At 38.8% G+C, this 13,980-nt stretch overlaps 1 protein-coding gene across 1 annotated transcript in view; it reads right to left on the minus strand.

The window, feature by feature from the left end:
- Positions 1-6,234: 6,234 nt before the first annotated feature.
- Positions 6,235-13,980, minus strand: part of LOC107048565 — a 12,970-nt gene continuing 5,224 nt past the window's right edge. The window contains 10 exon segments of the mRNA XM_015271790.1: positions 6,235-6,553; positions 6,611-6,990; positions 7,069-7,287; positions 7,357-7,512; positions 7,574-7,681; positions 8,372-9,001; positions 9,791-10,022; positions 10,506-10,634; positions 10,703-10,922; positions 12,318-12,756. Of these exon segments, the coding sequence (XP_015127276.1) occupies positions 6,235-6,553; positions 6,611-6,990; positions 7,069-7,287; positions 7,357-7,512; positions 7,574-7,681; positions 8,372-9,001; positions 9,791-10,022; positions 10,506-10,634; positions 10,703-10,922; positions 12,318-12,756 (2,832 nt within the window).

Here is a 13,980-nt window from a genome sequence, read left to right on the forward strand (position 1 = left end):
GGGGGGGGGGGGATTTTGTGATACTCATCTCTAATTTATCGGAATCTATCACCAAATTTCAATGATGAAAACCACCGATGATCGCGATCGTTCTACATGGTTGAAAAAATTTAGCTGAATTTTCAGGAGAAAGGCTTCGAATTCAATTCAAGGGGAAAAAGTCAATAGAATTTTCAATTTCTCTAAAAACTCAAGTAAAGTTCCTCTTTTTCCCTAAAACTGCATAATTTACATGAATGTTCAAGTGAAAAATGCTTCAAAAATATTTCTTCAACGGTTTCTGTTCCTCATTAAAAACCCCTCACTTTTCAGTCATTAACGGTCATTATTGCGAATTTACAGCTGAAAAATTAAAAAAAAAACAGAAATAGAGAAAGTTCAATTTTCAGAGAAACTTGAAATTCCATTGGCTTTTCTCCTTAAACTGAATCCTAGGTTTTTTTCGGAAAATTCAGCCGAATTTTTTCAACAGTGTATACACAGTTGGAAATTTTTTGAAATTTCATGGAAAATATGATAGTAATTCTCATGAGAGTGACATTGAATGGAATTTAGGGGAAAAATGGTTATGAAATTTCAAGTTTTATGTAGAATTCGAAGAAATTCATGAGTTTTCAGTGGGAGTGAGATGTAAATATCACAACTTCATTGAATTTTCAATAGAACATGAATATTCAGCAACAAAACGACATGAATTTTCAATTTTTCCCTGAATTTCCAGCTTTTTCTGAATTTTCACGGAATAATTGACCTGAAAAATCAACTATTTTATTGATTTCCATCATCTGAACAAAAAATCAATAGAATATTCGACTTTTCAATGACGTAGAACTTGAACACGATAAAAATTTCCAGGATTTGTCACGGAAAATTGAGACGAAAATTTTCAACACTGCACTTATTGGTCTGGCTACCCTATGCATCACAGTTCCTCTCTTAAAGCCTTTAGTCTCTAATGACGTGGAAAAATAAAAACGAATGGATGGCCCAGATCTCGTGAAAATGAGAGCAAGAAGTCAATGAGACCGGGGAATACAACGGCGGGCAGGGGAGGTTGGGGATGGAAAACGAGAGGGTAGTTGGGTGGGAAAAAGCTGAGTGGGATGCTAAGTATCAATAATTGAGCGGGCATAGGGTGGGTTGTGATGGCAGTATACTGGTATATAGTGGTTGGCTTGGCTGGCCATTTAGGNGGGGGGGGGGGGGGGGGGGGGGGGGGGGGGGGGGGGGGGGGGGGGGGGGGGGGGGGGGGGGGGGGGGGGGGGGGGGGGGGGGGGGGGGGGGGGGGAGGGAGAGAGGGAGGAGGCGAATTGCGCGGCTGTATTATGGGGCCAGGCCTCGCAGTGTGTGCAATGGATATATCGGAGGATGTATCGGTGGGCCACCGTGCCGAGTTGCTCCTGCTATCGACATGTCGAGGATGCCTGCCTGCAATCCCCCACTGCTGTGTGTGTTACACACTGGCTCCTATACATTTCAGCTCTCGCTCGCTCGCTTGCACCGGTGGATGACTCTGTTTGTCCCTTCAGTATCGCAATACCTCGGCACGGTATCCCTCCTCCACCGAGCACCCCTCAGCAGCCGTGTCCGTATGGTGAACGTATAAAGCACAAACCGCGTGCCACCCCACTGTTACCCTGGATATGTCGATGGATGACAATAAGGCTAACTGGACCGGGTATCGTAGTTCTTGATCGTAAAAGTGGTTTCTTTTTGAAGAGGTTTTTTTATGAGATTGAGATTAAAGGAGGGAAGGGTGGAGAGATGGTTTTCTCGAACGTCAATTGGTGTTTGGGGGGGGAGGGGGGGTGAGATGATAATGAGGGGAATTTTATGGGATTGTTCAAAGGGTTTTTGTAGTTGCATTTTGGGACTTTGCACGGAGAGAAATATTCAATAAAAATTATATATCTTTTCCGTAATTCCGGCGCGAAATGTGGCTGTAGGAAATTTTACGGAACTGTCACGGAATTTTTCCAGAGCGTTCGGCAGTTTTTATCTGAATCTCCTGTGAAAAATTACCATACCGTCACTTAAATTTTCTGAGTCGATTCCGTAATCGGTGAGCGAGTTGTGATTTCCGTAATTTTTACTGAATATTTCTCTCCGTGTGGGACATAACTAAGTCTCTTTGGAAATTCTCAGCAAGTGTCATTTTTACTGAAATTTCAGAAAACATTGTCATCGAAAAGTCATGTATTGATCTTCGCATGATTCGATCAGGAACGCAATGAAGGCTGCAAATTTCAGTTCAATTGTACCATAAAAATTCACAAAAATTCGGAAAATTCAGTCGCTTTGGTCCTGAATATTGATTGTTAATTGGAAATTCAAATACGTTTTGAAATTATGGTCTGAGTTCTGCTTGAAACTTATGAATTTACTTCAATTATACTGAGGAATTATGATGATAATGACGGGAATTATAAGCAAAACTAGAAATTCCATATGCATACTTTTCTCTTAAATCAAATTTAATTCAATTAATCAATTGCAAAACTTTTTTTCCTGTAAACAAATTCATTTTTGACAATGTGTACGCAGAAACGTATGTCCTTTACATATTATCAATTTTTACAAAATCACCGACAGAAAAACCTAAACGTAAATTACGCCCAAATAAAGCATCTTTTACGAATATGAAATCATAAACTACTATTATATAATCTTAATTTATGACGATTTTGAGTGCAATTTACGCCTCAACTTCAAACGTGAAATACGTTTTAGAACCCGTAAAAAACTACTTCCTAAACGTAATTAACGTTCAAGTTTTTGTGAATGCAATCAATTCATTTGACTCGCTCAAATATATTGTTGTTTCATCACGCAACAATTCCTATTCAAAAGTTTATGAAAAAAAAACAGTTCAGTTTTGATCAACACCTCTAAAAATAGCAATGATTCCTTTCAGTAAAAACAACTGCCACGTCACCATTCGTTTCCGATTATATGAGAATAAAATGTCTGCATCACATCACAAATTCACCTATCTAACCCCAAGCTCCTTAGCGCTAAACCAAAATCGATGTTTCCGCAATATTTCACTCCCTCAAATCCCGATTTTATTTATACATTTTAATTTATGATGTTATTTCCTTGTTTTTCGGAAACATTTCATCACGCGAATTTACAAATGTATGCAAATTTCACATCGACAGATGCCTGTTGAAAAGTCAAAGAGCAAGTCTGAAGGGCGAGCGGTCGAGGGTTGAGAGGGGGGAGGGGAGTAACATATATAACAGTATTATATGAAAGAGGGGCTGAAAGCCTCCGTGCACCGGATGTGCAACTGTTTCGCGGCGATCGAGACGCGAGAAGCGTTTCCTCACTTCTCGTTTCCCTCTCCCCCCGGCCTCCTCTCACCTCTTGCACGTTTTAACCTCCATTAGTGACCCAGGGGCCTTCGCCCTTCTCCTCTCTCTTACACCCCAGCACTTTACCTTCAAAGTATCATTTTCTTTCTCGTACGTTTTCTCTCTCTGTTTCTCTTTTACGTTTTACAAGGGTGGAATAGAGTTTACGGTGTTACACACGAACTCTCCCCTACCCCCGGACAACTTAATGTTATGTAAAAATACCAGGCGGCATCCACAAACCTTCCAGTCTCTTCTTCCTCTTCCTCCTCCGAATGCTCAGATATCCACCGTTACATTAATGTACAGCCCAGTAAAAGTACAGGAGATAAAGACAAAATGGATGAAAGAATAAAAAAATGCCGAAACGGGAAGGGAAAAACGTAAAGGGAAATGAGCAGATGCGCTCGGAATTTGGAAAACATGATATTTCTGAGTTTTACAAACATTTAACAATAATTCATGGATTTTTAGCGGAATTTTAATGTTAATTGAAAATTTAAAAATTTATTTACCTGAATTTTTCTGATTTTACTGCATTTTCATGTAATAGTTGAACTAAAATTTGCAGTTCCCATTGATTTTTTAATCGAACTGCGCCTTTACAATGACGAAATTCCTTGAAATTTTAGACAACCTCTACGTCAATGTATACAACTCAGTAAAAGTACAAGCGATAAAGACAAAGTGAATGGAAGAATTTAAAAAAAAGTCATAATAATTCACATCTCACGGATTGTGTTTTTTAATCGTTATTTTACATCGCTTCGACCCGGTTAGGTTACGCTGCAATGATGATCAAGACTTTAAATGGCTAGATCGCACCATTCTATACCCGGCCGGGATTTGAACTCGTAACCTTTCACATGTGAGGCAACGAACTCACGGATGGTTTAGTAGTAATTTTCACGAGATTGACATTGAATTCGATTTAAGAGGAAAAACATGAAAATAATTTAAATTCAATGGAATTCCATTCAATAAAATTCCGATGAAAATCCTCTAAATTCAATGGAATTCCTCAACTTGCTGAAATTTTGCATCAAACATGAATATTCGCTGCCAAATTACGCGGAATTTTAACAGCCATTGAAAATTCGCGAGTTTATTAACCCGAATTTTCCTGATGTCGCTGCATTTTCATGAACTAGTTGAACTAAAATTTACAGTTCGCATTGATTTGTTCAAAGAATTGCAAGTTTACAATAATGAAATTCCAAACAGCCACCAACATTCTCTTCCGCCAGATCCACCGTTACATCAATGTACAACCCAGTAAAAGCACAAGAGATAAAGACAAAATGGATGAAAGAATAAAACAAGATCAACAGCGAAGAAAAAATGTGAAGAGAAATGAGGAAAAGCAAAAAAAACAAGGGCGAGAACCGAACGCAGATGCGCTCACTGGAATTTAAACAAAAATAAACTAGAATTTAAAACCACGGCGAATAAGTAATAACATCCTTGCATAGACTCGCTCATCCCTGCATAAACCGAGGCTACGATTTCATGATTTTAATTGGCCTCCAACTTCACTCGGGAGGTGTTTTTTTTATTTGTCCATGGTATTTTCCTCTTTTAGCTCACGTTTACGGTTAAAGTTGGCCAAGATTTGCCTTTCTCTGAAAAGTTTTGCTTCTTTCTTCGTTCCGTTATACGATCTATCTCATTTAAGAAAGTTTATCCAATGGCTTTATACTTCGAATATCATTTATTTTATTGAATAATTGGATGCTATTATAATTATGTAAGACTTTGATTATGTAGAATGAAGTTTGGGAGGAGGAGGAGATGGGGATGCGGGAAATAAGTGTATCGGCTCTCGAGACTGTTTAGCGAGTCGTTCCCTTTATTTTCGATGATATGTACTTGGCCAGAATTTTCATTCGGGGGTAATGAGACAGCAGTGATACTGCTATTGGGTGCAGTTACTAATTCAGGTGGATGAATTTTTGAGACTATGCCAAGTGTCAGAGGTGCTGAAGACGTTGGGAGAGTTGCCGGGGGAGTTTTGGAAGACTTGACAGAGGATTTATCAACTCCTTCGCTTCTTTGTGCGCCTTTGAAAAGAATCTTCAACTCATCACCCTTTGTTGAGGATCTCCATGCAGTGAGTGATGATCCATTACTCAGGAACTTGAGGTTTGCATCGAAGATTCTTGGGAACTCTCCGGGTACGTAATCACCTTGAGCTATTGATCGTTCTGTCGCGTTCGGTGATTTCATTCGGTGTTGGCTCTTCTTGTGACTATCAGCCTTGTGTATCTTCTGGTCATTAGATGCTATTATAATTATGGTAGACTTGAAATAGATAGAGTAAACTTTCGGAGGAGTTTATGGTGATATGGGAAATACGTTTATTCGAATCTCGACACTGTTTAGAGTTCGCAAGTTGTCCCCTTTATTTTCAATGATATTTACTCGGCCAGAATTTTTGTTCGGGGGTAATGAGGCAGCAGTGGATGAATTTTTGAGGCTTTGCTAAGTGCCAGAGGCGCTGAAGACGTTGGGAGAGTTGCCGGAGAAGTTTTCGAAGACTTGACAGAGGATTTATCAACTCCTTCGCTTCTTTGTGCGCCTTCGAAAAGAATCTTCAACTCATCATCCTTTGTTGAGGATCTCCATGCTCTCGAAGAGGAGGGGCTCATCGTCAAATAATCATCAGTGAGTGATGACCCATTACTCAGGAGCTTGAGGTTTGCATCGGAGATTCTTGGGAACTCCTCGAGTAAGTAATTAGCTTGAGCTACTGCTGGGTTCTGTAATTACTTGATTTCTTTCGGTCTCTTCTTATATCATTGCGTCTTTTGTTCGTCTTGTCATTGCATGCTGTTATAATTATGTTAGACATTTATGTAGAATAAACTTTGGGGGGAGTTTACGGCGATACAGGAAAAACGTTAATTCGGCTCTCGAGACTGTTTAGAGTTCGCGAGTTGTCCACCTTATTTTCAATTACATTCACTCGACCGGAATTTTCTTCCGGGGGTAATGAGGCAACAGTGATACTGCTATTGGGTGCAGTTATTAATTCAGGTCGATGAATTTTTGCGACTATGCCAAGTGTCGGGGGTGCTAAAGATGTTGGGATTGTTAGTGAAGAAGTTTTCGAAGACTTGACAGAGGATTTATCAACCCCTTCGCTTGTTTGTGTGCCTTCGAAAAGAATCTTCAAAACATCATCTTTTGTTGAGGATCTCCACGCTCCCGAGGACGAGGGGCTCATCGTCAAATGATCCTCAGCGAATGATGACACATTACTCAAGAACTTGAGGTTAGCATCAAAGATTCTTGGTACCTCCCAGGGTAAGTAATTAGCTTGAGTTATTGACCGTTTTTTCCGCAAATGTTGGTCTCTGTGATGATGGGATTTCTTTCGGTGTTTGTTCTTCTTGTGATTATGAGCCTTGTGTTTTTTCTTCTTCCGTCCTTTTTCCACTTGCCTCCGTCTCCGGCTTTGATAGCTCTCGGCTTTGAGGGGCAAATCCTGCAATTCATCGTCATCTTCGTAGAGCTGGGAGGCAAAAGGGTGGGAGTGGAGAGCGCTGCCTGAGCGTTTTTTCGGGGATGCTGATTGAGGTTTTGCTTTCTCCTTTGATTCGATGTATTTCAGGAGCAAGTGCAATTGTCTTTCCTACGGGTATTCAGGGGCATTCAGTGAAATGTGTCTCAAGTGGTTCCTTAGAAGGAAAGGCTTTTGGTGGTGACTTACGAGGTAATCGTGCACTGCCTGGACTTTCGTCTGTTCCTTCTCGCTAAGTGCGAGATACTCTTTTATCAGGCCTTTTAACAAGCGAACCTTTCGGTAGAGATCAGTGGGCAGCGGTGTCTGGGTCTCGGGTTGTTGGCTGCTTGACGACTGGAATCTCTCGGGCTTGGAATTCTCCTCCTGCTGGTGCTTGGGGTGGACCACTGGCTGGGCCGTTGTTCTCTGAATTCAATGAGAAACAATGCTCGTGGATAATTCACTGGTAATTACGGGGGTGGGGAATGCTAGTACCTGGATGTCGCGTGACTCCTCGTCTCCCACCATCCACACCAAAAATTCATGCAAATGCGGTGGTAACTTTGTGCAAGTCTTATGGTGAACTTCGGTTGACACGAGGTGACCCAAAAGCTCCATGACCTTCTTCATTATCTCTTCGGTACGTTTTATCTGGGCAAAGAGAATATGCTGAGTTTTCGATGAAATAGTAATGGAAGTTGGTTATAGTTGCCTCTTCTGGATCACTGGGTTCCGGTATCGCGGGGGGAAGTGGACCGGGTTTGGCGCGACGACTTAAACCTGAGCCTAGCTTCGCTTTTAATGGCTCATTTTTCTGAACCTGAAAGATTCATATCGGATTTAAACGAGAGCTGACGTTCGTAGGACGGGGTAATTGAAGGAATAGCTGATTCGTCTTTTGGGATATTTATTGAGAACTTAAGGTGAGTGCAAGGTTTTGAATGTTGGAGAGTGGAAAAGGATTTTGGACGAAGCTTTGGTGGAGAGAAAAGTGACGGAGGCAAAAGAATTAGTTTAAAATGATTTATCAATTTTCAGGAATTGGAACCAGAAATTTAGGCGACTTTACAAGATTTTTTTGGAATTTAATACCCATATACTATTTTCTATAGAAATTCCTCATCTCAAATCTTGTAACTTTTTTTCACTGATTTTTTCAATGAAAAAAAAATATAAATCGGGTAGAAAAGTCTTAGGAAATTCATGTCGATAAGTTCTTATAGAAAATATCTCAATGGAAAAAGTGGAACAAAAAAATTAAATTAAATCGGGCAAAATTTAATATAATTTTCAACAAAAGTTCAATGTAAAATCCAATAGAATTTTCTATCCAATTCACTAGGTTTTTCTATGAAATATTTTCGCATGTGCAATGCACATAATAGAACCGTGAGCTTCCTAAACTATTACTACAATTCAGACTCAAAATTTATAATTTTTTCTCTCCGCAAAGACAAAAAAAACGATCCCCTCGATTCAAATGAAACATTTACCAAATTATCATCCTCACTTGTTCAAAAATTTTATCCACAATTTTTCCAGCGAGATCTCCGCGCACAGCGAGCCCCATTTGCTCCACATCCTTTGAATGCGCACCCCCCACAAGTCTGCCCACTCGAGGCCCTCCATTCGTGCCTCGTTTCACTCTTTTCACAGTATCAAACTGAGTTGAACGATTTTTAAGAAATTTTTGTTTCCCTTTGAAATACGGCCTGCTCCTTCTATGAAGATAAGTGAGTGCCCTTGGATGCCAGAATTCTTTGAAATTCTGGTTACTGTCACGGTGTCTGGTTACACTTCTTGAGAAACCGTCGGGCGGTATTCTCTCGCTACTTGTGAATTCACTGACCTCGGAGTTTGTCTCGAACGCTTGCATAAGTTCTCTACCAAATCCCATCTTTGTATTTTCTCGGCTGTCATAATCCAGCCACGGCCAGTTGTAGGGCTCCACTATCGACTCATAACGCATTATTGGGCCAAGTTCGCTCGAACGCTTTCCCCTTGGCTGTTTGTTCGGGGTTGATGTCTCTTTGTTTATGGATTCACGGTGAATTTCAAAAGGCGATTCGCCATTGCGAATCAACTTGAGGTCCCCCTGATTTTCGGGCTTCTGGTCCTCTTCCTATTGGATAAAATCTTTCTCCTTGGCGACAGATGTATTTTTTATTTTTGGTGCGGCACGCGGAGAAAGAAATCAACGAAAAATCATGAGAAAGGGGAAGTACATATGAGCGAGTGGTGTGAAGTTTATATTTTTTTACACTTTTACATGCAAAAATCGCAAGTTTAGTGATCTACGAAAGAATTACGTTGGAAAGGGGTCAATTCATTCTTCACATTCTTGAGAATATAAAACATTCAATTACTATTTTTTATTCAAGCTGTATGATGATTAGTATATTTATTTTTTCTTTCGCTATCTCTGCATTATTAATAATTTTGGCTTAAATTTCGGGTACAGTTCTCGGAAATTTTTATCGCATTACAGTTCCACGGAAATGTCAAGGAGTTGGGAACTTTCATTACGGAAAAGTACCAATCGTTAAAAAAATTAATAGAACTGTAAATTTCAGTTCATTTATTCCATGAAAATTAGGAATATCCAAGTACTTTGGCTATTTTGTCTCCAGTGAAATGATTTTTTGCTTTTGTAGTCGAATATCAGAGCTTTCACTTGAGCCCCGTTTGACCCAGTTTTCGGACATTTTACAGTGATTTTATTATTTAAACATTAGACTGATAGAATGATTCATTTATTCCAAACGAGATTCGTTAACTATTAACGAATGGTAGAGTTGAGTATGACCAAATGAATACATCAACAATTTTTCCTTTCTCAAATTTTTTCTTTGATTCAGTATGAAATTCTTTTGCTCTCCGATTACCTAGATTGTAAACTATTTTTTCGTTGATTTTTTTCTCCGTGTACCTGGAGGGATTTCCAGTGTTTATCGTTCTGAATTTCGTTGACATTGGAGAAGAAAACGTTGCGGGAGTCTTCGAGTGAATTTCCCTGTTCAACTCCTCCTTTAAACATATCGTCTGTGACTTTCAAGGCCTGATAATCACTTCCAGATGGCGATGAACTGTTGTCTTCAGGGGGGTTTACTGGGGATATTATGAAGAACGTTTGACCGGGATTTGAAGCTTTTGGAGATCGTCTGTGATAAAATGAAGAGGCGAAGGAACAATTTTGAAAATGGTGCGGTGGAAAAGGGGATTAAGGATATTTAAGTCCATTTTTTCTTCAGCGAAATGATTTTCTACTTTTCATTTTCTACTTTCATTTGAGCCCCATTTGACCCTAAGTTTCCGGACATTTTACAATCATTTTATTATTCAAACTTTGCAGGTCGGAATTTGAATCTCGATATTAAACCGTTACAAAACATTCAAAAAATCTGAAAAAAATAGAAAGTTTACGTTTGGAGGAAAATTAACGAAATAATTGAGAAATTTTAATTTAAACAATTTCAATAATTCATTTATAAACAACAAATATTGAAGAATAATAATTCTGTGGAAAATGTAATTTGAAAGACGCGGAAAATTAATGACTTTTTTAATATTTTGCTCACGCAATTTAATTGTCAAATTTGATGATTGAAAATGGTTTAATACTGGGACATCCTTAAATGACGTACATGTTGGGTTCACCAAGTCCATTAGCCCTTGCAGGAATGATCTCGTACTCCTGAATCTCCAGAAAATGCGAGTGAACGAGCATTCCATCTCCCCCATCCTCTTCATCCCTGTGACATCGAGCCTCACGTCTGTGAAAGTGTTTCAAATTCAGAAATAATGTTAATCTCCTACCTCATCCTAATCTTCTCGATCTAACCCAACCGTATCGCCATCCAGATCATTAGCGATCTCCATGTCCCTGTCCTCGCGATTCTCACTCGCCTGATCGTCGAGATCCACGATTAATTTTTTATCCTCGGGACGAACTTCATCGCTGAGGAATTCTTGACGGGGGGAAGGAAGTGTAGTAGTGTCTGATGCGTTTTGCGTTGAAGTAGCCACTTCTTTTTTTATTGTCTCCATGTCACTTATCGTTGCTATTAGTCAGAATGAATGGGACAAACCGGCGGGTTAGTGGATTTTTTTTCAAATCGAAAGCAACTAAATTACATGATGAAGAATAGGTCAATTTTATAAAAAATTAAGTTATTGCAATTTGCGTTAAGCAATTTGATCGAATTCGAAAATTTGATCGAAAATTTGATGATCGTCTTCCATTTTTGATATCACCTGATGACTGAATACTAATTTCCAGTAAAATTCTGTGAATATCGGCATAGATCGGCATCAATCATTACTTTAGTAATAAATATTATGAGAAGTTGCACCTTACAGTAATTTAGATTTATTTACCGTAATTGAAATTTGAAAAATAATATAATAATTGGTAATTTAATTCCTCAATTATTGGTTGATAAAATAATTCGGAATTTACCGACAGCCGTGGCTGTGTGGTTAGAGTATGGGATTGGCACGTGAGCGACCCGGGTTCGATACCCGGCTGGGGGGCCAAAATTTGTAACACTCTAATCTCACAGTTTCCCTGTCGAGCGGGAGTCTCGTTAAAAGGACGACTGTACCTGGGTAGGTTTTTCCCTCAAGTGAGGTTTTCCCTCGTCCTTTGGCGAATGCAGTACAGAGGGTTGGGGGGAGGGGAGGGAGGGAACAAATCGTAAAAACCCGAAAGAGTATACGAGAGAAAATAATTTTTTTAATTCGAAATTTGAAAATTTAAATTGATGGTTATTTTTAGAATCAAAAAATTGATGAGTAATATTGACAATTGACTTATTTCAAATTTAACTGTAATTCAAAATTTCGATTGCGCCGATGTCTGAATATCAGTACACTTGCGGGATAAAACGTATTCCAAAAACATTTTTCTTAACAATCGGAGAAAAAAGTTCCAGTTCAAAGAAAAAATCTCTGAATAATTTCTCCTTCTAGAACAATTTTTCTTGAAAATCAGTAAAAAAAAGTTCAAATTCTCAGTAATGTGTCCTTAAACTTCACATCATTGTTCTCAGTTTAACCCCAATTATTTATTAGATTGAGGAATCCTCATCTTTTAAACTCAGAGTATTGGGACTCTTAAATTACGGAGATTCTCGTTTGGGAATTGATGAGTTTCCCTGCTCACAAATTAATGTCTCTGGAAATCCTCATGTTATACCAATGTAATTCGTCGACACCTTGACTCAATTAACGATATATTTATGTTTAATTTCCTCTCAATTATGTATATTAGAACCATGAGTGGCTTAAAATCTGTAATTCACTTCCAAATACTATAAACGATCGTTCCCTCTGTAATAATTCTCCACTTCCAATAAATTCCTTTAAAACAACATCTCCTCGACAAAAAAATTGACAAAAAAACTAATAAACGACGTAACAAAGCAATGCGATCAAAATAATTGATTACAACTCACTAGTACTACCACTCGCATTGACAGAATTCATCGAGTCTCGTTTCCCCACATCTCCCTCGTAATCATAGTACTCAATGATACCACTACCAGTTAAATCGGAAATTGGATAACGTCTCCTTTCAACCTTCATATTCTTCCCGAGATTCCTCGCTGGTGAGTTTTCACCGGAGAATCCCAGGTCACCAAGAATCGTCTCAATATCCACCTCATTCGCTGCACTCCTATCCCCAATTCCATCGGCATCTTTATCACTCCCATAATCTCTTATCGCAGCGCGTCTTCGGTGACCGTGCTTTGACCAGAGGAGTCGTCTCTTGCTGTTTCGTGTTCTGTAGCTACCGGGATTAATAATCCTGTCGATTGATTTTAATTCGTCTTTGGCTCGCAGGACATTTTCCAGAAAGCTGTTTAAAGCTGGACCGTTGATGTCATCCTCCACCTGCACCAGGCAATAATCCCAGTTTTTGAGCTACAGAGGTTTTTTTCCAAATTTGTGAAAAACTGTTTGCAATAACAATTACAATTTCTTTTTTTTAATAAAAAATGGCACGATTCATGTAAAATAGCCCAAAAAATGTTTCTGAAGGAATCGAAAATATATTTTAAATATTTTAAGGATAATTTTTTGGCCTATTTTACATGAATAACGCAAATTTCAATATTAAGCAAAACAAAATTGTTATTGTACACATTTTATCAAAAATTTTGAAAAAAAACATCTGTAGCCCAAAAATTGCAGGCCCTGGACAATAAACAATTAATTTTTTTGCACTAATTTTGCACTATAATCCGCGACTTTTGAACTCATCGTATAGTCTCCCGTTAACATATCACGTTATCAGGTGTTAGTAAAATGGTAATAATGATAATGTCGTAGGTTTACAACATCTGTCAGGAGCGAGAACTCCACTTGACGATAAACGTTTTTGATATAATTTTAATCATATCGTAAATTCGTTAAATTGGTAAATTGGTAAATATAAATTGGTAAATATTAAATTGGTAAATGGCTAAATTATTGGATGATAGAATATTTCGAAATTTAAATGTAAAAATTGATGGTTAATTTAATATTAAATTTTTTTAAGATTTATGTTAAAAATTGACAACTTTACCTTTTAACAGTAATTATCATTGACCGATATGCCTATCACTGTTCTGGAATTTTACTGAATTTTCAGTGCAACTTGACCTTTCCTGATTTTTTCCCCCTAAATCACATTCAGTGTCACTGTCCTGAAAATTCGTAGTCAACTGTCCATGAAATTTCATTTTTTTCCAACAGCGTATCTGATACCTTCAACCTTCTCATCATCATCATCATCTCGCAACTCATTGCGTATTTCACTGATTACGGTCTCTCACTGCATTACCACATCTCCATCCTCCCCATCATACATTGATTCAAATGTAAGATAATCCTCTCAACGCGAGTAATATCATTCTCCCTCACCCCCCGCCTCCGCCGAGCCAAAAAAGTAATTGTAACTAGCCGCGGAAGTAACACGTTGAAGAAGAAAAAACAGACGTCAGAAAGGTCTAGAGCGCAGAGAGGCGTGTGCAGATGTACAAGAACCAAGACACCATGTAGAAAGCTCTCTGCCTCTGACAATCTGACTCTCTGCCCTCTCCCTCCATCCCTCTGTCTCCCCCCCCCCCCCCC

This window comes from Diachasma alloeum, unplaced genomic scaffold, assembly GCF_001412515.2.
Source record: "Diachasma alloeum isolate Michigan unplaced genomic scaffold, Dall2.0 Dall_scaffold_00195, whole genome shotgun sequence".
NCBI classification, from domain to species: domain Eukaryota; kingdom Metazoa; phylum Arthropoda; class Insecta; order Hymenoptera; family Braconidae; genus Diachasma; species Diachasma alloeum.